Raw genomic sequence first — 26,887 nt, 5'->3', positions numbered from 1 at the left:
TTTTAATGCGCGTAACCTAGGGTTAACAAAAGAAAAAATATATGCATCTACCCAGATAAATAGTTGTGTGGAAAAGCGTTTGTTTAAAAAACAATTTTATATAATATAATACTACAGAAATGACAAAACTATTCATAGGTAAAAAAAAAATATACATCAATTCAGAAACCAGCCTACCAAGTATGTTCTCCAGTTGTTTCATCTCAAAAACGTTTAATTAATTTAGGTAACATACAATATTTAGTAGTTATTAATGATGTTACAGTTATTTAATTTCAATATTTAACTATTATAGAGTCAATATTAGTCAGTACACCATCCCAAAAAATCAAAAAATGTCTTGGTACTTTTAATGATTCAATTTCACCTTTACTCAGTACCTCAAGGGATTCAAGTAATATATTTTTAATTTATGCAAGTTATGTTTAAGTTAAGTAATTTATATGATTTTATTAAGATATAAAAACTCGGAACTCAATGTTCCACAATTGTCTTTATTATCGCCAAATTTATTTGAAGATATTGGTCTTGATATTAATCAGTTACCCTTTGAAATTGAACCAGGTACTTTTATTATTTTGAATTTCAATTGATAATTTTGTTTAGCTTGTAATTTATATTATCATCATTTTATAAGGCTCTAAAAAAACAATGATAATACATCAGATTTCATTTCAATAGCAGAAGTTAACAGTTTGAAAAATAATATTAATAATGATGGTAAATATTCCTAACTAAATTTTAATAGTCAGGTATTAAAAACAATTGTATTTTATTTCAGGACCATTTAACAGTCATGAATCCCAAATATGGTTAACTAAATCTATTACCCAACTTAAAAGTGACAATTCAATGTTTATTTTCATAGGGTAGTAGATGTACATAGCGTAATTTTTTTAATTTGACTTGATATTACCTTACGTACTTGTTTTAAGTTGAATATTCAAAATTACAATTTATAAAATCGCATTTTTAGTTGTATCTATTAATCTATTTACCTAATACATAGTTATAAATTATGTACAATTTTAATGACACATTCCTATGTTAAATGTTGTAAGTGTATGTTATGTTATGTATGTGTAATGTATGTTATAATGAGTTTTTCATCTAAATTAAATAACTGCACCAAGATACGCTCTTTCAAAGGTTACTTGGGGCAGCCACAAAAAAAAAATATATAAAATCAGGAATTTAGTATTGTATCTATTATAAGAAATGCTAGTATTTTTATCAATACCTATTATAATCATAAACTATTTATAGATTGTTATGATTAAATTAGTGTCAGTAACCTCTTAATGTTATAATTAATTATAATATTGTGTCATGTTGTTTTAAACGTTTTGTACGTAAAATGGATTTCTACCAAAATTCAAGATCAAAGTGCCTTGTTGTTAAATATTATAATATGTTGTATTAATAAATTTTATCTCAAAAGTATTACCTAATTGTTTTTTTAATGTAAAGTAGGTACCTGAATTTTATCAAGTAGTTAAAATATGCAATACTAACGAGTATTTACATACCTATTATTTTGTATTTAATAATGACATAAGTCAGACTGAAACCAGATTTACAATAAAACAAAGGTGAAATGGTACTTAAATTATTAATTTAAGCAAATAAAAGTAAACTATAAAATATTAGGAATAATGTAAGATTGAAACAGAAAAATTAATTTAAAATCCTATTTATAATGACTATAAATGATATAATGAAACAATTGATTTAAATCACTATTCTTTCAGCGTTGCAAATTATTTTCAAGTTTTCAATTACAGTTCACAATAATATAACATTTAATTTTTAAAAATTGTTCCATACGATCTATAGACAATTTCTCTGCAGAGTACAAGTTAAGTAAAGTATATATTGATCTGACTCATCTGAATTAATTAATAGCTTGATATTAATTGTAAAATAATATTAAATGATAGTTGGAGAGCCATCGAGGGAAGTGTGCAACATTTTTATACTTATTAGGACGGTTATTGACCTAACCAAACAAATATTAAAATACCAACTCTTACCTAAAAGAAAAGTAATTTAACTTCAATTTTTCAAATAGCCCAAAACAAATATTATATTACTTAGCAATACAGAAGTTTAAAACTGAACATAATAAATATGTTAATGTAAATAATTATTTAAACATTTTATAATTTCCATGACATTTCTTTGTGATCTTGCAGTGATTGATTGAATTGTAATTGCTTGACTGTTAACGCCTATCTGGATACTGTATTACTCCATTATTTTGGGAACTGTAAATATTTAATTCATACAATATCAATTTTTGTATAGTAATAATTTAGTTATCTAGGTATGTTATCTTTAAATACAAATAGTACATTGAATTGAAACTCATAATATAATTCTGATGGTACCTTAATATAATTGAAAGCCTCAAAAACCCACATAGTTATTTAGTTATATATATTTAGATTCTGAGCGGAGTGATTTCATAATGATGTGTCTTTTTGTTCTGTTTCTCATCACCATTTGGTGGAGTAAAAATGCTTTGATTTTATATTCACTCAAAAACAAATATTCGTATATACTTAAAATTTTCAAAAAATGTTTATATGACAATTTTCCATACAAAAAAAAATTTTCAAAATATATTGACTATTTTTGAACTTTTTATAGGCATGTAAGATTCTTGATTGTTTTAAACAAATATGTAATGAATGCATCGGTTTTGGGAAAATTTAAACCAATCTTTCGTAATATTAATGGGAAAATAAGTTTCTTTAAAAGCAATATCAAAAAACATAGATTCTTCAGAATCATTATTCGTACAGAGAGATAAATCATCGAATTTAATAATTTATCACATCTAGTACACACTCGACACCTACTATACCTGCATAAGAATACCCACTTATAAAAATCGAAAACCGTAGAACTTTATTGTTAGAGTTTTTAAATAAATACTTAATTATTTCTAAGTGTACATAATCCAAAAGAATTCCTAGTTGGGAGGGGGGTTGAACCAACAGTCTTGTAAGTATATATATGTTCAAATGAAAAGCCGAAACCACATTTTTTGTTTATTTATTTTGTGGTTGTTTAATGTCTTGGTAAAAACATACATTTAATTCAGACCAAAAAAGTTGTAACAATGTGAAAAAAATATTAATATATCGATATCTTATGGACAATTTTTCACTTTTTATATTTTTTACGTTAAATTTAGATGAAAATAAACAAGTCTAAAATTAAAATCAATAATATTAAATTTTACTAATATTAACAATTAAAAATATTAATTAGGTATACCTTTACGGGGAGTTTGAGTTTTTGAATTTCATGCTGTTCATTACACGGCGTTTTATCATAAGTTATTGTTATATGTACAGGTGGTCCAGTTTTAGCTAAAAAATACTCAATTACATTATAATAATCAATAAAGTATAGGTATAATGTAGGTTTTTTAGTTTTACACTAAAATTGTCACATACCTAATGGAGTCTTGTAGATCTCATCAAAGAGTAGCTGGGTTTTTTCAATACGTATATAAACAAAGTCTACTTCAATAGTTTTAAGCAATCCTCCACAAGTGTTTACTACTACTCCACTTATGTCCTTACCTTCAATCTCGAAAGCGGTCACTAATGAATGGAAAGCTATGATGCAGGTCCATAATAAAATAACTGCTTTTAAACAATTCCTGAAATACACACGTATATTCATAAATATTTTTTTTAACTGACTGAATAATAACTTAAAGGGTGGCATCCGAATAATAGATCCAATTATTTATTGAAAATATATGTGGAAGAAAGGAAGTTAGCCTCCTATAAATATTATTAAGGTACTTACATCGTCTTCTTTAGAAATTTCGATTCTGTGCCAAATTATTACAACCTTTAAAAATATAATAGATCAACGTTTTTGAATAACTGTTTGAAATAGTATGACGTCTGAATTGATGTCTGGCATGAGAACGTCTATGTTTGGTCGTTACAAAAACAATCTAAATGACATCACAATCACACACACACACACACACACACACACACACAATTCCGCACGCGTGGTACGATGAAAGACAGTGGTACCATCATACCAGTGCCCCCCTTTTTATATACTGTTATGATTGTACCACTGTCCTTCAACGTGTGTGTGTGTGTGTGTGTGTCGAGGCTAGGACGCCATTTAGATTGTTATTGTAACGACCAAACATAGCCGTTCTCATGTCAGACATCTGACGTCATACTATTTAAAACGGTTATTCAAAAACGTTGATCTTTTATATTATTAAAGGTCGTACACATTTGTCACAGAATCGAAATTTCTAAAGAGACGATGTAAGTACCTTAATAATATAAAAGATCAACGTTTTTGAATAACCGTTTTAAATAGTATGACGTCAGATGTCTGACATGAGAACGGCTATGTTTGGTCGTTACAATAACAATCTAAATGGCGTCCTAGCCTCGACACACACACACACACACACGTTGAAGGACAGTGGTACAATCATAACAGTATATAAAAAGGGGGGCACTGGTATGATGGTACCACTGTCTTTCATCGTACCACGCGTGCGGAATTGTGTGTGTGTGTGTGTGTGTGTGTGTGTGTGTGATTGTGATGTCATTTAGATTGTTTTTGTAACGACCAAACATAGACGTTCTCATGCCAGACATCAATTCAGACGTCATACTATTTCAAACAGTTATTCAATATTTATAGGAGGCTAACTTCCTTTCTTCCACCAACCAATCAGTTTGCCATAGTAAATTCCGTCAGTTTCATTTAAAATCAGAAATAATCATGTGAACTCTAGATTGTCAAGCAAAAAGTTGACAAGGTCTAATGATATATTTTCAATTAATAATTGGATCTATTATTTGGATGCCACCCTTTAAGTTGTTATTCAGTCAGTTATAAAGAATATTTATGAATATACGTGTGTATTTAAGGAATTGTTTAAAAGCAGTTATTTTATTATGGACCTGCATCATAGCTTTCCATTCATAGCACATGTGCGTAGTGCGAAAGCGGCCAGCACATTTCAAGCCAAGCAGATCACGTTTAGCTTAGTTGGTTTAAAAATTAGAGTTAATGGACCATTTATAGAATTTATAGGTGCGATTATTATCTAGAGCATCGCATTGGCTTTTTTATTATATTTAATTTTTAAAGCTAGCTTTGAGTTACAAACAATTTAATTGAAACAATACCTGAATATTTCGGTGCAGGCGTGACAAAAAAATGTTTGCGCATTATGTAAGGAGGTTTTAATATTAATATAAGATGTAACCAAACGTTAATGTCTTGTAAGGAGAGTGATATAAAGTTCAGTGTCTGGTTGTGTAAGGATTACGCGTGATGTGCGCGCCTAGCACTTTTGGTGATTTCCGTTTTACCCCCCGGCACTTTTGGAGATTTGCACTTTACCACCTGGCACTATGAGGATTCCCACTTTACAGCCTGCTGAACGGAAAAAGATTACTTTCCAATGCTTCAGTTGTTATTGAAAACTAAACTTTCGGTGCAGGCGTGACAAAAAATTATACTTACATTTAATTTAATATAAAGTAATACAATTCTTTAATTTAAAGTTATTTTAATAAAATAACTTTTTTAAAAACTTTTTTAGAAATAATTTTTATTGCAATATTCCACATGATGAAATGGGATTATACATATCGAAAAAAGTAATAAAAATAAAACGTTGACATAAAAAAGCCTAATAGGATCTAATAAATAAAAAGTAGGTCAGGTCATTTCGGTGGTGGATGTTTGTCTATCATCCCTTCGGGCAACGGACAGGATAGTGTAATTTTAGTATTTTACTGTATTCGATTTGAATGCAATGATTGCCTTCGATAAAAAACGATACTGAGCGGACGAGGGAATCTTTTTTATTTAATTTTATTCGTTTCTACGGTGATAAACAAAGCGTTTTAAGAACAGCTTAAGAACGATTTATATAAATAGGTAAATTATATAATTATAATTTTATAATTAGGAAATATCATAAAAATGAAAAAAAATATAAAATAAAAGAAAAAGCTCATAAGACGCTTAAATATTTTGAAAATTTTACCATGTCTAGGTATGGACAATATAACTAAACAACCCAAATTTCAAGTTTTTACGAATGTTTGTAACCGAATTACAACAAAAAAACTCCCAAAATGAAAATGTCTATAAATAGCTCAAAAATGGCTTACATTTTCCGAACTTTAAACCGTAAGGAACAAAATCTAAAATACAACAAAAAATATCTCTTGTCATTTTTCATTTGAAGTAATATTTCTGGTAGAAAACGTCGACCGTAATAATTATTTAATATTATAAAATCGTGAAATCGTACGTTTTTTCTCCTTTAACCGCTTTCATTTCGAGTAGCGTTTCGATCGTTTATTATTTTATGACATATATTGTCTATTTATTTTACGCATAATAATATAATATTATATACGAATACCGGAATACAGGTACGTTGTATAAGTATTCAGAACTTCGACTCTTTTAATTTATTTTCTACTAGACATTTGCTCTGTGTGATTAAATAATTTACATATATTCAATATTCATATTATATTATAACACATTAACTGTTCACTAAATATATTAAAAATGAAATTGGTAGGGCTTCTAAAATAATTGTAATATTTTTAATTGGAAATCATAAATGGAAAATGAGTGCTGTGGTTGACATATTACTATAGTCTATAGTATCTATATTATATGTAGGTATAATATTGTATATCTGTGTAATTTAAACATTTTTGTATGTTTTTTGCCAATATACAAACGTTGAATGCCATTTTAAATGTATAATACCTACCAAGGGTTAAGTATATTTCTTTTTATAGATTCTGAGTGGAGCGATGAATGTATTGATTTTACAATGATGTGTATTTTTTTAATTTTTTTTTGTGTCTGTTATCACGGTTTGGGGCAGTGAAACTGCATCGATTTTCTTCAACTGTATCTATTGTTCGATGGGAAACTGAATCTAGTTGGTGCATTCGGGTGGTCAAATTATAAAATTTTCAATAGTTTTCAAAACCACTGGGAAAAACAACATATAAATTAAGGAAAATCGGGAATTTCTACGAAAAATCGGTTTTTGACAAAATCGATTTTGGTGTAATTTTGAAACAAATTAACGTATATACATGACATTTTCATTGGTCGTTTATATTAATTGCTTTTTCTATACACGATCAAATTTTCAAAATATTTTGATTTATTTTGAACTGTTTAGGAACATTTTCTGTTTACAATTTTATTAGTCTTTTAGATTCTGAGCGAAGCGATGAATGTATTGATTTTACAATGATGTGTGTTTTTTTTTTATTTATTTTTTATTTTTTTTTTTGTGTCTGTCATCACCTTTTAGGACCATTTTTACGCAAAATTTGTTTTCGAGAAAATCGATTTTGGTTTTTGGTGTAACTCTAAAACAAATGACCGTAGGGACATGAAATTTTGACTGAATGTTTATATTAGCATTAGTATTTTCTATACACTATACAATTTTGAAAATATTTTGACTCTTTTTGAGCTGTTTTAGTTTTTTTTTCTATAAATATCAATACAATTTTATCTGTTGAGTAAAAAAGCTTGAAAATTTAATAGAAGGCTCCAAGGTTATTGTTTCAAAGGCAGATGAAAAAAATTTAAAACCCTTAATCACAGTTTTTATTTATAAGCATTTAAAGTTCAAATTTTGACAAAATACGGAAAAATTACGAAAATTAGCAAATTATTTTGAGTTGAGAATTCATAAAAATTTTTGTTTTTAAATCTAAGATTTGAAAATAATATATAAGATTAATCATAAGTATTTCTACCTTTATCAAAAAAAAATGTCTACAGGAAACTTAAATTAAATTTTTATGAGCGTCTGAAATTTATATTTTTACAACATTTGATATTCACTCGATTTCTCATGTAACAATTTTCTTATTTTATTGTAATTGAAAAATGAATGACTGTAGATACTTGAAAATTTCACTGAATGTTTATATTAGCATTTTTTATACACCATAAAATTTTGAAAATATTTTGACTCTTTTTGAGCTGGTAAAAAAGCGTGAAAATTTAATATAAGGCTTCTGATATATCGTTCTAATAGCAGTTGAAAAATATTAAATTTTTTTTTTATAAGCATTTAAAGTTCAAATTTTGACAACATTTATCAAATTTATAATTTATTAATTATTTTGTAGTTAAAAATGTATAAAATGTTTAACTTTTATGGCTAAGGATTGAAAATTTAAAACAAGGCTCCACGTAAATAGGTTATATTATATAAATTACTTTATTCACAATAATATCATCAAATATACTTGGTTATATCATAGGCTGACTGACCGTATTCGCTCAGAATCGTTTTTCTTATACAATGATTTTATATCATTGAATTCAAATTTAACACCATCCATTACAGTGACCCACTTGTAACCTACTGTACAGCAGAGCGACATCCACTTATCCACCTTTTTTTCTATGAATGTCAATAAAACTTTATTTGTTGGTTAAAAAAGCTTGAAAATTTAATACAAGGCATAAGGCAACTACTATATTGTTACAATGACATTTGAAAAATTAGCAAATTATTTTGAGTTGAGAATTCATAAAAATTTTTGTTTTTAAATCTAAGATTTGAAAATGTAATACAATATTCCTCATAAGTTTGTCTACCTTTATCAAAAAATAAATGTCTACAAGCAAATCAAATTAAATTTTTATGAGCGTTTGATATTCATATTTTTACGATATTGGATATTCACTCGATTGCTCATGTAGTGGTTTTATTATTTTATTGTTATTCAAAAACGTATAACTGTAGATACATGAAAATTTTACGAATTTTATGAATGTTTATAATATTAACATTTTCTATCCACCATACATTTTTTTAAATAATTTGACTCTTTTTGAGCTGTTAACGGAAATTGTCAGTTTTTAATTTTTTTAGTTTTTTTTTTTTATAAATATCAATACAATTTTATTTGTAGGTTAAAAAAGCGTGAAAAATTAATGCAAGACTTCTGATATATTGTTACAATAGCAGTTGAAATTTATTAAAAATACATAGGCACAATTTTATTATAAGCATTTAAAGTTCGAATTTTGACAAAATTTAATAATTATTTTGTAGTCAAACTTTTATAGTTAAGGATTTAAACTTCAAAACAAGGTTCCGCGTAAAAAAGGTAAATATATAAATTACTTTATTCACAATAATATCATCAAATATAATTAGTAAATAGGCTGTCTGACCGTTTTCGCTCAGAATCGTTTTTCTTATACAATGATATTACATCATTGAATTCAAATTTAACACCATCCATTAAAGTGACCAACTTGTAACCTACGGTACAGCAGAGCGACATCAACTTACCCACCTTTTTTATTTTGCTTCCAATATTTAAATTATTATTGCTCAGCAGTTATTATGCTCAGGAATTAGAGAGAAAAACATAAGTGAACAAAAGGTTAGGTATAATTGTATAAATATACCATAACATTATGAAGATAATTTATTACAATTAAATGTAAATATAAAACTTATTTAAAAAAAAAAAATGTATTAAAGTACTGAAATATTTTACAATTTTAAATTTTATGACATTTTCAAACACTACCTACATTATACCCTGTACTTAAGAAGATGCTACACAGACATTTGTTGCTTCCGTCTTACAAGTGCGTAACTAGCACATTTCAAGCCAAGCAGATCACGCTTAGCTCAGTTGGTTTAAAAATTAGAGTTAATGGACCATTTATAGAATTTATAGGTACGATTATTATCTAGAGCATCGCATTGGCTTTTTTATTATATTTAATTTTTAAAGCTAGCTTTGAGTTACAAACAATTTACAAAAAGCATTAACTGATATGCATTTATTGATATATTGTAAAACACGGTGCTGTACCTATAGACATATTGTCATGCTATGTTATGTTAGAGTTGTTAGACACATTATTATGTAGACAGATAATTCAATATCCTTAAAGACATATTTACAATATATATTTGATCAGTTGTCATAAGAATGCATTTCAAATATGCTATAAAAATATTATAAATTATAAAATAATTATTGAGTTGTACAAAAAACTGCTACATTCAACATTTAAAAAACCTAAAATGGCTAACCTTAGGCCATGACAAGCCTTTAATTTTAATCATAAATTCAGGGATGTTTATAAATTCTAAGTCACTGTCTGGTGTAATACCTTGCTTTATTTTAGTAAGTGCCCTAGAAATGTTGTAATGCAACAAAACATACAGGGTCTTTATCATGTCCCACGTAGGCACGATTTGTATGTGTGCAATATTACTGAACTGCGTTACAACTTATAATTGTTTCGGGTTTCACGGTAGACAAGGAACATTTTCACGATACGGTACACATCGTGCCATGTACTCGTGTACATTGTTTCATAACTGTTGGTAAAGTATTACGGATTTGAGAGTTTGCAGTTCAGCAGTGAGCGCCGTCCCGTACTATTACAGTATTACTGATTTGCATAATATGTGAAGAAATTTCTGAACTGCGTTATAACTGCATGGGTTTTCGAGTTAGAGGCTCAACATTTTTACAGTATTTAAATACGGTAAAACATGCTGTGTACAAAATTTCATAACACTTTATTAAGTTTTTAGGTTTGGGATATTTCTGCAACAGTTAAGAGGACGCTATGCGTTTTCTCAGTCTTACAAATGCACAACATACCAAATCTGTTTTGCGCGGGAAAGAACCAAGAAGGTTCAGTCATATCTAAGAAACGAGATTTTCACCACATGAAAAGGAAAACTTTGGCTGTGTAACATTGTTTTTAATTGTTTGATATCACTTATATAAAAAAAAGTTCTTCCTGTTTCAAAAACCATTATTGTTTGTGTTTCAAACTTGAAAAACTTTTTTCATATAAATGATTTCAAAAAAATAAAAACAACGTTGCACAGCCAAAGTTCTCCTTTTATGTGGTGAAAATCTCGTTTCTTAGTTATGATTGTAGCCTTCTCGGTTCTTTCCCGGGCAAAACAGTTTTTTTGGTATGTTGTACATTTGTAAGACGGAGACAACACAATATGCGGGTGTAGCGTCCTTTTAACTTGGAGCTGAAATTCGACGTGTCATCTTGGAGTTTGGTAGGGAGATTTGTAGGGAGACATAACCTAACCACTATAGCCCCAATTCAGTAAATTAGACCAACCTGGTTGTGTGTTTAATTAAATATTTAACCAACAATATAGGCTATACTCATTGCAACTATCTTAAACAATTTGTGTGCTTAGTTGATGAATAATAAATATACATACTAACATTGTCGATGAACAATGCTGTACCTATATAGTAGTATACTTACAGTGCATTAAATTACTGCACAATTTGTGTGCTTAATTAAACATTTAATGATTCATATGGGCTACTCATAGTAGTATACCTAGTACTCATAGTAGTTAACTTACGTATATCAACACTTTATATATTACAATATATATGTGAAGCAGTCAAGGCTAGGCATTAACTTGTTACTTTTGGCTTTTCATTAACTTAACTGTTAACTAACTACATTTCTTTTTTAATTAACGTGAAATTAACGATTTCATTTTTCACTTTAAGTTAATAGTTAATTAATTTTTTTTTAATTTAATTATATTTCTCTATTTCAATTTATTTCGTGTTTTCATGTCAAAAAATATTTACCGTGAATTGTTGAAAGTTAAAAACCCTAACCCTATGATGGTACCACTGTCTTTCATCGTACCACGCGTGCGGAATTGTGTGTGTGTGTGTGTCGAGGCTAGGACGCCATTTAGATTGTTTTTGTAACGACCAAACATAGACGTTCTCATGCCAGACATCAGACGTCATACTATTTCAAACAGTTATTCAAAAACGTTGATCTTTTATATTATTAAAGGTCGTACAAATTTGTCACAGAATCGAAATTTCTAAAGAGACGATGTAAGTACCTTAATAATATTTATAGGAGGCTAACTTCCTTTCTTCCACATATATTTTCAATAAATAATTGGATCTATTATTCGGATGCCACCCTTTAAGTTATTATTCAGTCAGTTAAAAAAAATATTTATGAATATACGTGTGTATTTCAGGAATTGTTTAAAAGCAGTTATTTTATTATGGACCTGCATCATAGCTTTCCATTCATTGGTGACCGCTTTCGAGATTGAAGGTAAGGACATAAGTGGAGTAGTAGTAAACACTTGTGGAGGATTGCTTAAAACTATTGAAGTAGACTTTGTTGATATACGTTTTGAAAAAAACCAGCTACTCTTTGATGTGGTCTTCAAGACTCCATTAGGTATGTGACAATTTTAGTGTATAACTAAAAACCTACATTATACCTATACTTTATTGATTATTATAATGTAATTGAGTACTTTTTAGCTAAAACTGGACCACCTGTACATATAACAATAACTTATGATAAAACGCCGTGTAATGAACAGCATAAAATTCAAAAACTCAAACTCCCCGTAAAGGTATACCTAATTAATATTTTTAATTGTTAATATTAGTAAAATTTAATATTATTGATTTTAATTTTAGACTTGTTTATTTTCATCTAAATTTAACGTAAAAAATATAAAAAGTGAAAAATTGTCCATAAGATATCGATATATTAATATTTTTTTCACATTGTTACAACTTTTTTGGTCTGAATTAAATGTATGTTTTTACCAAGACATTAAACAACCACAAAATAAATAAACAAAAAATGTGGTTTCGGCTTTTCATTTGAACATATATATACTTACAAGACTGTTGGTTCAACCCCCCTCCCAACTAGGAATTCTTTTGGATTATGTACACTTAGAAATAATTAAGTATTTATTTAAAAACTCTAACAATAAAGTTCTACGGTTTTCGATTTTTATAAGTGGGTGTTCTTATGCAGGTATAGTAGGTGTCGAGTGTGTACTAGATGTGATAAATTATTAAATTCGATGATTTATCTCTCTGTACGAATAATGATTCTGAAGAATCTATGTTTTTTGATATTGCTTTTAAAGAAACTTATTTTCCCATTAATATTACGAAAGATTGGTTTAAATTTTCCCAAAACCGATGCATTCATTACATATTTGTTTAAAACAATCAAGAATCTTACATGCCTATAAAAAGTTCAAAAATAGTCAATATATTTTGAAAATTTTTTCTTGTATGGAAAATTGTCATATAAACATTTTTTGAAAATTTTTAGTATATACGAATATTTGTTTTTGAGTGAATATAAAATCAAAGCATTTTTACTCCACCAAATGGTGATGAGAAACAGAACAAAAAGACACATCATTATGAAATCACTCCGCTCAGAATCTAAATATATGTAACTAAATAACTATGTGGGTTTTTGAGGCTTTCAATTATATTATGGTACCATCAGAATTATATTATGAGTTTCAATTCAATGTACTATTTGTATTTAAAGATAACATACCTAGATAACTAAATTATTACTATACAAAAATTGATATTGTATGAATTAAATATTTACAGTTCCCAAAATAATGGAGTAATACAGTATCCAGATAGGCGTTAACAGTCAAGCAATTACAATTCAATCAATCACTGCAAGATCACAAAGAAATGTCATGGAAATTATAAAATGTTTAAATAATTATTTACAATAACATATTTATTATGTTCAGTTTTAAACTTCTGTATTGCTAAGTAATATAATATTTGTTTTGGGCTATTTGAAAAATTGAAGTTAAATTACTTTTCTTTTAGGTAAGAGTTGGTATTTTAATATTTGTTTGGTTAGGTCAATAACCGTCCTAATAAGTATAAAAATGTTGCACACTTCCCTCGATGGCTCTCCAACTATCATTTAATATTATTTTACAATTAATATCAAGCTATTAATTAATTCAGATGAGTCAGATCAATATATACTTTACTTAACTTGTACTCTGCAGAGAAATTGTCTATAGATCGTATGGAACAATTTTTAAAACTTAAATGTTATATTATTGTGAACTGTAATTGAAAACTTGAAAATAATTTGCAACGCTGAAAGAATAGTGATTTAAATCAATTGTTTCATTATATCATTTATAGTCATTATAAATAGGATTTTAAATTAATTTTTCTGTTTCAATCTTACATTATTCCTAATATTTTATAGTTTACTTTTATTTGCTTAAATTAATAATTTAAGTACCATTTCACCTTTGTTTTATTGTAAATCTGGTTTCAGTCTGACTTATGTCATTATTAAATACAAAATAATAGGTATGTAAATACTCGTTAGTATTGCATATTTTAACTACTTGATAAAATTTAGGTACCTACTTTACATTAAAAAAACAATTAGGTAATACTTTTGAGATAAAATTTATTAATACAACATATTATAATATTTAACAACAAGGCACTTTGATCTTGAATTTTGGTAGAAATCCATTTTACGTACAAAACGTTTAAAACAACATGACACAATATTATAATTAATTATAACATTAAGAGGTTACTGACACTAATTTAATCATAACAATCTATAAATAGTTTATGATTATAATAGGTATTGATAAAAATACTAGCATTTCTTATAATAGATACAATACTAAATTCCTGATTTTATATATTTTTTTTTTGTGGCTGCCCCAAGTAACCTTTGAAAGAGCGTATCTTGGTGCAGTTATTTAATTTAGATGAAAAACTCATTATAACATACATTACACATACATAACATAACATACACTTACAACATTTAACATAGGAATGTGTCATTAAAATTGTACATAATTTATAACTATGTATTAGGTAAATAGATTAATAGATACAACTAAAAATGCGATTTTATAAATTGTAATTTTGAATATTCAACTTAAAACAAGTACGTAAGGTAATATCAAGTCAAATTAAAAAAATTACGCTATGTACATCTACTACCCTATGAAAAGAAACATAATTATATTGAATAAAAAAACCGATGAATTAAAAAGATGGTGTTCCAAGTTACGCTTAAAATAAAAAAACATCGATAACTTTAAAAATATGTGACATACGATGATGATTTTTTTTTTCATCTCTAATTAAGATGCAGAGAATAAATATGTTTCTTAACAATATTTACGTCAAGTCAATTATTACACGAGTAAATCGTGGTTGATTTTATGCTGTTAAAGCTGTTAGTAAAGATCTACTTTTTAAATATGAATAGTTAAGATCCTTTAAACTTACAACGACTTTGATGTGTTCTGGACTTTGCAAATATTGTGTTGATTAATTATCCGATTCAAAAATTATCTTATAGTGCTAACAAAAGAGGTAATAGCGACAAAAGCCGAAACGATGTTTGTGCCCCAAGTTAAGCAGATGCCACTTCTACGGTAACTAACTTTTATTTCACTAGTCGATTAATAATATTATAGAAAATTTATTTTTTTTAGTTTGTTTTATTACACTATTAGACAATAATTATGCTTGCTGAGGTTTTCATAAAGAATCATCATCAAAATGATTGTGTGTTGATTGATTATCTGATATTCTGATGCGCTTAATATAAAAAAAATTGTCATGGTCATTCGTAATTGTATTGGTCATTGGATATATATTTTTCTTTAATATTGAATGGTGCCTGAATGAGAGCATTTTTCAAACTAGCTTACCGATGTATATTATGCCATTATAAAAATAAAGTATTTAACGGCAGTAACATTGTTACTAGGTCTTTAGAGACCTCAGACAACTACTTAATTACGCGTGTTCCGTGTTTGAACTATATAACGTGAGTTAGGCACTTACAAAATGTGTAAACCAAAAAGTCTAAAACTACCCACTAATCAGTAATAATTATTATTGACCAAGACAGACATTGATAAGAATGTGTACGATATGTTGCCTATACAAGTCCCAAACATAATACAGAGTACCTACAAAAAAAAAAATATAGTAGGTACTATAGTACTATAATACTGTAGTACCTACTATACTAGTTTACATTAGACCATTAGCCTAGTAGCCAGCCCATAAACACAAACGCCTATACCTAAGTAATCTAAAGTCTTAGGTAGTTGGAAATTTAAAATTTAACTGTGCCTATGTATAACACTGCTATGGAAAGTGGGCAGCTAAAGGGCCAGACTTATTACAAAAATGTTTAAGCACAACCGGTAGAACATGCAAGTAATTATTTGAATGTTACTCACACGCACTACAAATCCGGATAAGTAATCGCATAAATGTATAATGGTTTACGGGTATACGACTTATTATGTTATATAGTAAGAAAGTGCTATACTATTAATGATTATATAAATTGTATAGCAGTATCTATCTATACTTACTATATAAAATTGTAACGTGTTTTCTACGACCTCTACGACCAAGAAAACTAACGTGTGTGAAGTTGGCAATTGACCCAGCCATTGATAAGGAATTTCACATATTGCCCATTACCGATTTGTACGATGAGTTGCCTATGGTATGCCCCTCATCTAAGTTATAACCACTCATATAAATCCTCTAGATAGCGCCATTATATTATAATAAATTGCTTTTTTTACCTTAATTAATACCTTTTTATAACAAACCTAGTTTTTTTATTTCCTTGTAAAAAATATGTAATATAATAATAAAATTTGGTATTATATTTGTTTGTTTTGATTAATACATAGTTAAATGTAATGTACAATATTTTAACCCCGGACACAAATTGTGTTAGTATATTATACATAGGTACTGTACAAGAGCATAGAAAACCATTTTCATAGTATTATGTTATAATATAGGTACAATAAGTGTTTTAAACAGAACATCTTAATTGTTTTTATAGTTAAACTAATAAAAAGATACCATTATAAGTATTGACTAATTATAGTGACACCACGAAATCTAACAAAGTCCATAAGCCTTGTAGGTGCTGTTGAACATAAGGTGCAGTTACAACTATAAGTAAACTTTTTTTCTCGACATTGAATATCTTGTATTTTAATTTGTTTTCCAAATGTACTTAATCTATGGTTATTGCATTATTATATTTAATTGTAAAATATAAAATACTTAATATTCATTTTTCTAAGTTGTGTAAGCTTAAACAAGTATGTAAATATATAAAACAAATTGAAGCATGCTGAACATTGTTAAACCTAGGTATTAAACAGCTCATTGGGCATTTTCAATTTATTCTACCAACTTTGAATGATTACTAATAGAGTTAAAAATGTTAAAATCCATTGTTACCCAGTCAACTGTAAAAACAAAAATAATGTAAGTAACATTCAAGTATGTGATAAAATATGTTTACTTGTATAATTTCTTATTATATTATGCTTAAGTATAAACATTGCTACAAGCAAATTAAACATTAATTTACAGTTTTTATGATTAAACTGGCATGTCCACATAGCAAATGAACATCCATAGTATGTACTTAAATGGTCCGAGTAGGATGGTCAGGACTATCCTCAGGACTGCCATAGCCCATAGAATGTCCAGATGTCCTTTTAATAAATCAAATATATTAGTACATACATACAACTCAATATAAACAAAATAATCTGTATAACTAAGAGTATATAAATTGTTTTTATTTTTCAGTGTATATAATTACTTTAATTTAATCGTGATTCAAACATTTAGTTTATTTAACACAATAAAAGTTTAATAAATTTAAGTCTGAAAAAGTTACTATTTATGATTAATACATTTAAGCGCCATTCATAAATAACCGATTGAAACTATAAAATTAGTAACTACTTAATACTCAGTTAAAACAAATATGTATGAAAAAAAAAACATAACAAATAATCTGTTTAGTATAATTGTTACGGTATTATAGTAACTAATGACAAAAACAATATTTAATTAAAAATGTTACTATGACAGTTATAGTTATACAATAAAATAACATTCATTTGATTAGTATAAGAGTATACAACAGCCTTACAATTATCACATAGTCAAAGTATATATTGTCACAGGGTAACAAATATTTAAATCATGTACATGAATTCATATTTAAAAAAAAAAAATTATAATTTAGTATAAATGAACAGTCAGTCAAATAATATGGTAAACAAAAAATTTAAAAAAAGATCACATAAATTATATATTTTTAAATTATGGTAATATGAATTCATAAATTAAAAAAAATAATAACAATTCAGTATTTTATAGTTTGTATGTTCTTTAAAAGGTACATCTACGACAACTTTAAATTTTTTTCCTAAAAAAAGTATTAATAATATTAATTGAAATTGCAAACAAAAATTAATGATCATACAAACTTTTATAATTATTTAACTTACATTCTCTACAATATTTTGCTGATTTTTGTTTAGTAAATCTTTCATTTGGATGCCGTAACCAGCTTTGTATTGGTTCTTGTATTTTTTTTTACTGTAACTTCTGCATTATTTTTTAACAACACTTCTAAAAATAAAATTCTATTTTACGTTTTAAAAAACGTCATTTTTGTTGCCAGTTCATTGGTTAATAGAAATCTCATAAGACTAAAAATGCTTTGTTTGTAGTCACTTGATATTAGTTTTGACATTTTTTTAACCTACGGAATTAATTCATTAATCATAGTTGTTGATAATTAAATATAAATTATAGCAATTTAATAATACCAAATATTTATTTGCAATATTGTCAGTAGTCAGCTTTTCTTCGATTTCAAATAAACTAGTTTTGTTCCCAATAGGAAATTGTAAAATGAGTTTATCAAGTTCTAAATCATTTTCTAGATGATTATCAAAAAGAAGTTGTTTTAAAAGTTGGTTATTAGCATTTACAGACTTATCTTTATAATTGAATTGTCACTTTTAAGTTGGGTAATAGATTTAGTTAACCATATTTGGGATTCATGACTGTTAAATGGTCCTGAAATAAAATACAATTGTTTTTAATACCTGACTATTAAAATTTAATTAGAAATATTTACCATCATTATTAATAGTATTTTGCAAACTGTTAACTTCTGCTATTGAAATGAAATCTGATGTATTATCATTGTTTTTTTAGAACCTTATAAAATGATGATAATATAAATTTCAAGCTAAACAAAATTATCAATTGAAATTCAAAATAATAAAAGTACCTGGTTCAATTTCAAAGGGTAACTGATTAATATCAAGATCAATATCTTCAAATAAATTTGGCGATAATAAAGACAATTGTGGAACATTGAGTTCCGAGTTTTTATATCCTAATAAAATCACATAAATTACTTAACTTAAACATAACTTGCATAAATTAAAAATATATTACTTGAATCCCTTGAGGTACTGAGTAAAGGTGAAATCGAATCATTAAAAGTACCAAGACATTTTTTAATTTTTTGGGATGGTGTACTGACTGTCATTGACTCTATAATAGTTAAATATTGAAATTAAATAACTGTAACATCATTAATAACTACTAAATATTGTATGTTACCTAAATTAATTAAACGTTTTTGAGATGAAACAACTGGAGAACAAACTTGGTAGGCTGGTTTCTGAATTGATGTATATTTTTTTTTACCTATGAATAGTTTTGTCATTTCTGTAGAATCATATTATATAAAAATTGTTTTTTAAACAAACGCTTTTCCACACAACTATTTATCTGGGTAGATGCCTATATTTTTTCTTTTGTTAAGTAAAATTATTTAACTTTTTAAAAATCAAATTATTATTTTTATTTTTATGAGTTATGTTTATAACTACCAGGTGGATTTGGAAATGGTGGAATATTATTACTTGGATCAGAATTTTCATAATTTTCACTTTCACTTGTTGATTTTGCAACCCAAACTTTGCTCATTTTTATTGCAGTACTAGAATCACTTTCAAAATTCGACCTATACTCGGCTTTACTTAATATTTCCTTAGCTTAAATAAAATCGTCTAGTAATAAAAATATTAAATTTAAGCGCATATTATTATTAACAATTAATATATATGAAATGCATGACAGACCTGTTTTTTTTAAATATCTTTTTAATCTTGTGTACATCCCAAGTAGTTGTGGGTGTGTTTGGAATTTCCATTGATATAACAGCACGGTCATACAATTTGAAATTTGTATAATTAGGAAAGAAACTAGTAATATACAACAGTTATTTTTTAAGTTATTTGATAATAATGTAAATTGACGTCCCGGGAAGAATTTTGCTATGTGGGTGTAACCAGGATTCTGTTTAAGATTCCGTTTTATTTCTTTTATTTCAATAATACATGTAGGGTGCTCTTTATTATCTCAGATTTTTCCAAAAGAAATTTTTTTAGATAATTTCTGTACTCCACATGATTGAAATGAGGATTAAAATCTGATTTACTTATGATAGTATACACATAATATATTACAAAAACTCCACAGTTATATCCATTTGTCTGAAATGGTATATTTTCCTCAGAACATGAAATTAAATTTAATAATGGAAAATGTTTTTTGTCACCGTAGATACAATTTTTTTTCATTAGTGTTAAAATCAACAATGGCAACAATTCAATGTTTTTTGTTAATATGCCATGGTAAAATAACTATACCGTTCTCTTCAAGGACAATCTTTCGATCCATATCTTCACCGACATCTCTTTTTGCCAACAAGGAGCTCACTAATTCGCATGTCAAAACTTCAACATTTTGCAGATCGCTACTATGTCATGTGACGAGCTGATCATTTCTACTATTGGACAGGTAATGCTAAATTTCCCTGGTAGTGTAGCGTTCACCACTACAGCATAATACAGTACTCTTTTGTTATTGTCGCTAGCTTTTCTTACTACAGAACCCGTAGCATTCCAAATAACCAGTTATCGTTCCTTTGCATTTAGATTTCAATTTTGTAAGTAGATTCAACTGTTCATCACTATAACAATGTACATATGAAGGTAAACCAACATGTTTTATATATTTACTATTTTCAGAATACATCAACAACATGTCTACCATATCGTCTCTGTCATAGGCATCAGCACTTATTGCTTCCGATCGAATTCGTCTTAGTACGCCGACCGACTTAACATTTTGATTGTTACCTCGGGCATGCTTGCTCGGCAAAGCAGATTTTACCGCTTCATCGTCGTAAGTAAATACTTTCATCTTTTTCAACGTTCCTCTGACCAAGTCTCTTTCTACACCTCCGACATGTTTTGTTAACGCATAATCAGGATTGTAGTAGTAATGTAAGCTGGTACTCCACATATTGATCAAAACATAACTGCTGTTTATTTGAGGTTCAACAATAAGCTTAAAACTTTTGTATCCAGGGTGACTGCAGTGCATATAGATATGGCAGTACGAGCTTTCAGGATAGTTAACCGACCTTACGTTGATAACACATGTGTCTATGGACAATTTTTTACAAGTAATTTAATACAAAATCATCTGTGTCAATTGAAATTAAAATTTAATTTTTATTCCAAAATCGGTAGTTTTTTTTTTACACATAATGACTTTATTATAATGTAAAAAACTCAGGGCTTGAAACCGATTGAAAAAATTTCGATTTCGGTTTCGATTTTGGATACTGGTTTCTAATTTTTTCGATTTCGGTTTCAATTTTTCAATACCGGTATTACGAAATTTCGGTTTCGGTTTCGATTTTGGATACCGGTTTCTAAATTTTTCGATTTCGGTTTCAATTTTTCAATACCGGTATTAGAAAATTTCGGTTTCGGTTTCAATTTTTCAATATCGATATTAGGAAATTTTAGTTTTTATTTCGGTTTTGTATGCTGGTTTCTACATTTTTAAAAACGGATTTAAAGTAGACTTTAAGTTATAATTATAAATAGTTTTATTATACTTAAATAGTTAAATACGTATTATGATTTTTTAATTTTTGATAAAAATAAGAGCAATATTTCAATAGGAGTGATTTTGTAATTTTATTCTACAAATTACAAGCTTTAAGGAACCTAGAACAAAATTATTTCAATAGTTTAAAGTATTTAAACTTTAAAGATAGTACCTACATTTATCACTAGACTATAAGTATAAAAGTAAATCGATAAGGAACTACACTATAATGAACGACAAACTCGCAGACTGCATTACTGCAAACACAGTACGAAAATTTCAAAATATTCTATATCGAAATATATACACTATACAGTGTAGGGGCACTAGGGAAAAATTAAAAATACAGTTATTTTTAATAACTAAATAATTCTTAAACAATATTATATATTTTAAATTTATTTTTATATTAGTGTTATTATTATTGTCTCTGCTCCCACGGCCTATAGACTGCAGTAGCGGTGATGGTCGTACGATCACTCACACAAATTAAAACCCGTGCTATTTTCAGTTTTTCCTGGTATTGTACTTCTATAAATAATTGGTTCTAGCAGTAATTATTATATGATTTTCTTATTATTTATATTTTATAGTTTGATTATAATAGTATTATACTATCCAGTATTTAATAGCTTAAATTCTATTAAATAACAATCTAATAAATTAATAGACCCATATACGGGCCGTCATCTGTCAAATGTGCTGCCCAATAAATAATTAATAACTATTATTAATATTATTTATTATTCATTACTATTATAATAAAAGTATAAAACAACTATAATAATTTTTCAAATAATGAAATAGTTATCAACATTTTAATCATAATCCTATGAGTGTATCAATGCAATTTACGTATTTACGTACATTTTAAAATAATTTACGTTAATTCAAAAAAAAGCATTATTTAAAATATTAAAATTAAAAAAATTGAGTTATAAGTTATAACAACAGTTTCCAATTTTTTCCGATTTCGGTTTTGAATTTAATACCAGTATCCAATTTTTTGCGGTTTCGGTTTTAAATTATAATACCGGTATCAAATTTTTTCCGATTTCGGTTTTGACTTTAATACCGGTATCCAATTTTTTTCGGTTTCGGTTTTAGATTATAATACCGGTATCCAATTTTTTTCGGTTTCGTTTTCGATTTTGATTTCGGTTTCGATTTTTTAACGGTTTATACCGATTTCTGAAACCGGTTTTGAAATCGGTTTCAAGCCCTGAAAAAACTTAACATCAAACAATTAGTTATTATATTATTAGTATATTATAAGTATTTTGTACTTGATGCATTTAAAGATTTTTTCCTAAAACTTTTATACAACACTCTTTAGGTGAATGCAGCTTATTTTATGTAAAACGCAATGTGGTGTACCAATTTTATTTTGCATTTATTGCATTTTTTCAGTAATTTTTGGTTAAAACGTAAGTTTTTTGTATTTTTCTACTTTTTGTAGATATAGTTGCAATTTTCCTAAGTAAAAGTCACACTTGTTTTACTAGTTTGATAAAACTCAATATCAAAACAAAATTATTTACCGTCCAGAAGCAAATTTTGCATATTAAATAAATTGTTGGAGAAAAACCAAGAAGGGAGTACAAGTAACCAAGGCTGGGCATTAGCAATTTAAAAAGTTAAAGTTAAGTTACTTTTAAGTTTTAACTAAGTTAGCTACTTTTATGTCCATATTATTCAGTAATTTATGAGTCAATTTATTGTATCGTCATGTTAAGTTAATTTTATTCCTAAACCCACGGATGAAAAATATATTCAATTTAGTAAAATTATTTTTAGATAAAAAAAAAACAATAATAATCTGAATCATTAAATTTATGTATGTATATTTATTAAATTAATAATTAATAATATTTAATATATTGAAATATCTTTCTCAATCTTGTTTTTATATTGCTTTCTGTGGAGCTGTGTAAACAATTAATTATATTCTAATAATGAATTTGATTATTATAATATTAAATATAATTGTGGACCATTACGTAAAAAAATACATTACAAAAACTAATTATTTTGTTTAGATTCAATCATTGATAAATACCTACAGTAATTAATTTTAATACATACATTTATTTAAACATTTTAAGACATTTATTGAATTATTACTACGTTATTTGTTGGCTTTAAAAATGTACCTATGTATAATTATTTATGCATGAGAAAAAAGTAATTGCTTTTTAACTAAGTTAAGTTACTTTTATTATATAATTAACTTGTAACTTTTATAAGTAAAAATTTAAATAAAGGTAACTTTAAACTTAACTTATATTTTTGTGTATTAACTGAACTTAAAGAGTTAAAAAAAAAATAGTTAACTTTGCCCAGCCTTGTAAGTAACATTATTCATGTAATTGCTAAACCGTCATGCGTCATTATCAACTAATATTCCATTGAAAAAAATACAGAGTGAAACATTTAGAAATTGTCAACTTTAAGAAAATGTCATGTTTTTCAGTGCTACCAGGAAATTATCTACAAAATCAGATCTTACGTAGAAATTATGATTCCCAGAAAATGTAATGGACATTTTTTGAAAATGTTATTTCTAGATCATCAAGTTCCGTGCCTTATTACTAAGCTTAATTAGTTTGGAATTTTCCTCAAACTGTATTTTTATATTTTGGTTTTTTTTACCGATTACTGTTAGAAGGAATGTTAGCAATTAATTTACAATTACAATTAATTTTGTATAAAAAAAACACACACATCATTTTAAAATTTCATACATCCATCGCTTCGCTCAGAATCTAAAAAACAGAACAATTTCGACGGGAGCTTACGTTACCCCGTGATAAACGTGATAAATGTGTATAAACACGCAACACTATACCAATGTGATAAATATAAATATAGTAAATAATAGTATTTCTTTATGGAACCAAATAAGGGGCCGTCGGTCCTGTGGACACGATCGGACAATTACCGACAAAATAATACATATAATATAATAATAATACAGTATTCACAATTTGTGGAAATACTAACAAAAAGCCGGCCTAGGCATACAAATAAACACATACATTGTATATTATCCAATGGAGGTCTACGCGCCTCCCCAGTGTTTCCCCTTAATCTTGCCCGTCGGCGAAGCTCACAGCGGGAGGGATTTCTTGGTGTATGGTATAGACGTATAGTATAAGAAATGTACATTTTATTCAGAATAAAAAAAAAATGTCACACGCAAGATAGAGCACACGGCAATAACAAAATAAAACTTAGCCAGCGTATAGTGGACTACTAATTAAAATATATCATAAGGCTAAAGGCCAAGTGTGCGATCGCATAGTCACGGTAATCCATATACAGTAAAGCGGTGGGAGGTTTCGGATATTGTTCCCAAGTCCGTTTGTGTTCGAGAACACAACACCGGGCAAGTAGATCACGACATCGGTATAATACACACGCTCATAAAAATTTAATTTGACTTTCTTATGGACATTTTCTTTTTTGATAAATGTAGATAACCTTCTAAGGAATCTTGTATTACGTTTTAAAATCTTAAATTCAAAAAGAAAATTTTTTAGGAATTTCTAATCAAAATAATTTGCACATTTTCGTGATTTATACGCCTTTTGTCAAAATTTGAACTACAAATGCTTATAAAAACATTGTTAGTATGGATTTTTAATATTTTGCAAATGTCATTGTAACAATATATTAAGTGCCTTGTATTAAACTTCCAAGCTTCTTTATTCAGTAAACAAAATTTTATTGGCGTTAATACAAAAACTAAAAAAGTTGGAAAATGTCAAGTATTTGTTTTAGAATTACACCAAAAACCAAAATCGATTTTGTCGAAAACCGATTTTGCGTAAAATTTCCTGGTTTTCCTTAATTTATTAAAACAATTGAAATAAAAACTAAAAAAAGTGGGTAAGTGGGTGTCACTCTGGCAAGTAGGTGTTAAATTTGAATTCAATGATACAATATTATGTGGAATTATTATTAAATTTGTAATTTGTTAAATTTAGTCAAAATTTTAACTTTAAATGCTTTTAAAAATTTAATTAGACTTTCTTGTAGAATATTTTTTATTTTTGTTTGAAAAAGGTAGACAAACTTATATTCTTACAGACGGTTTTTGTCGATTGAATGTTTTTTTTCTCCAGGAGACAGTTTATTGTCGACGAAGATCGAAAAGATACATCTGTAGTCGGTTTCACTATTAGCCATTTATACTTTATACTTTAAAATTATATAATTATATAAAAATATTATTACTAATTATTAGTACCTACTAAGTATTTACCAAGAAAATTGTTATCAATAATTATCATTATTGTTTATCGTCGACGACGATCGATGACGGTATGAGATATGGATATCCAAATACATATAGCTTTAAATTAATATAATATATCAGCGTTTCTCAAAGTGTGGGTCGTCAGTCAATTTTTGGTGGGTCGCGAACATTTTTTTGAATTATATAGATTCCAAGAAATGTATGTTAAATTAATATTAACTTTATTATTATATTATTAAATATACTTAAATTATTGTAGTAATGTATTATTATTATATAATTATATATTATTCATAAAGTATGCGTGTAAATTACGTGGGTAATAAATACTAATTCGTTGTATATTTATTTATTAATTCATCACTATCGGAAGAATTCCTCGATAAAATACGATAAGTCGCAGCTCGACAACGACGAATATCAGTCGTTGTTGATTCAATATTAGTCATTAAGTTGTACCAGCGCTGGGTAGTTGTTATATTATTTACCGTTTGTGCGTTCGTTTTGGTGCTATTTCTGCGACAAATTAAAAACAAAAATGTGATGATGGATAAATGGTTAACGAATAAGCGAACATTTGAAACCAATGAAGATGAACCTTCAACATCGAGAATTTGAATTTAAAACGAAAAAAAGTGACGAGAAAGTACGATTCAGAATACCTAAAAATTGGTTTTTCTTGGAATGAGGATAATGATGATCCACGACCACAATGTATTATTTGTTATGAAATACTTGCAAACGAGAGTATGCGTCCTAATAAATTGCGTCGACACATTGAGACCAAGCATCTTGATCTGAAAGATAAGCCACTCTAAAAAATTCTTTTTACTATATAGTAAAAAGAATTTTTTTTTTGTATTTAAGATGA

The 26,887-nt window shown here is 27.3% G+C and overlaps 2 protein-coding genes and 1 pseudogene across 2 annotated transcripts; 1 reads left to right on the top strand and 2 right to left on the bottom strand.

Moving 5' to 3' along the window:
• Positions 1 to 1,851: 1,851 nt before the first annotated feature.
• Positions 1,852 to 3,983, bottom strand: LOC132937004 (uncharacterized). The gene is made up of 4 exons (XM_061003830.1): positions 3,829 to 3,983; positions 3,468 to 3,676; positions 3,286 to 3,380; positions 1,852 to 2,267 (listed from the first exon to the last, which is right to left on the bottom strand). Coding segments are annotated over exons 1-4 (318 nt in total). The 5' UTR covers positions 3,831 to 3,983; the 3' UTR covers positions 1,852 to 2,255.
• Positions 3,984 to 11,386: 7,403 nt separating this feature from the next.
• LOC132932581 (uncharacterized) lies at positions 11,387 to 13,707 on the top strand. Its single transcript, XM_060998961.1, has 4 exons — positions 11,387 to 11,957; positions 12,110 to 12,318; positions 12,405 to 12,499; positions 13,518 to 13,707. Coding segments are annotated over exons 1-4 (318 nt in total). The 5' UTR covers positions 11,387 to 11,955; the 3' UTR covers positions 13,530 to 13,707.
• A 3,440-nt stretch (positions 13,708 to 17,147) lies between these two features.
• Positions 17,148 to 20,064, bottom strand: LOC132953580 (uncharacterized; annotated as a pseudogene).
• Between the last annotated feature and the right edge of the window lie 6,823 nt (positions 20,065 to 26,887).

This window comes from Metopolophium dirhodum, chromosome 1 (assembly GCF_019925205.1).
Source record: "Metopolophium dirhodum isolate CAU chromosome 1, ASM1992520v1, whole genome shotgun sequence".
In the NCBI taxonomy this organism is placed as follows: Eukaryota; Metazoa; Arthropoda; class Insecta; order Hemiptera; family Aphididae; genus Metopolophium; species Metopolophium dirhodum.
Note: the sequence above shows the minus strand (reverse complement) of the source record. Positions and strands in the feature narration are given on the sequence as shown.

Excerpts from the sequence above, each read along its gene's own strand:
- LOC132937004 (XM_061003830.1), bottom strand. Across the intron at positions 3,381-3,467 it reads GATCTACAAGACTCCATTAG|CTAAAACTGGACCACCTGTA; the intron begins GTATGTGACAAT and ends AGTATTTTTTAG.
- LOC132932581 (XM_060998961.1), top strand. Across the intron at positions 12,319-12,404 it reads GGTCTTCAAGACTCCATTAG|CTAAAACTGGACCACCTGTA; the intron begins GTATGTGACAAT and ends AGTACTTTTTAG.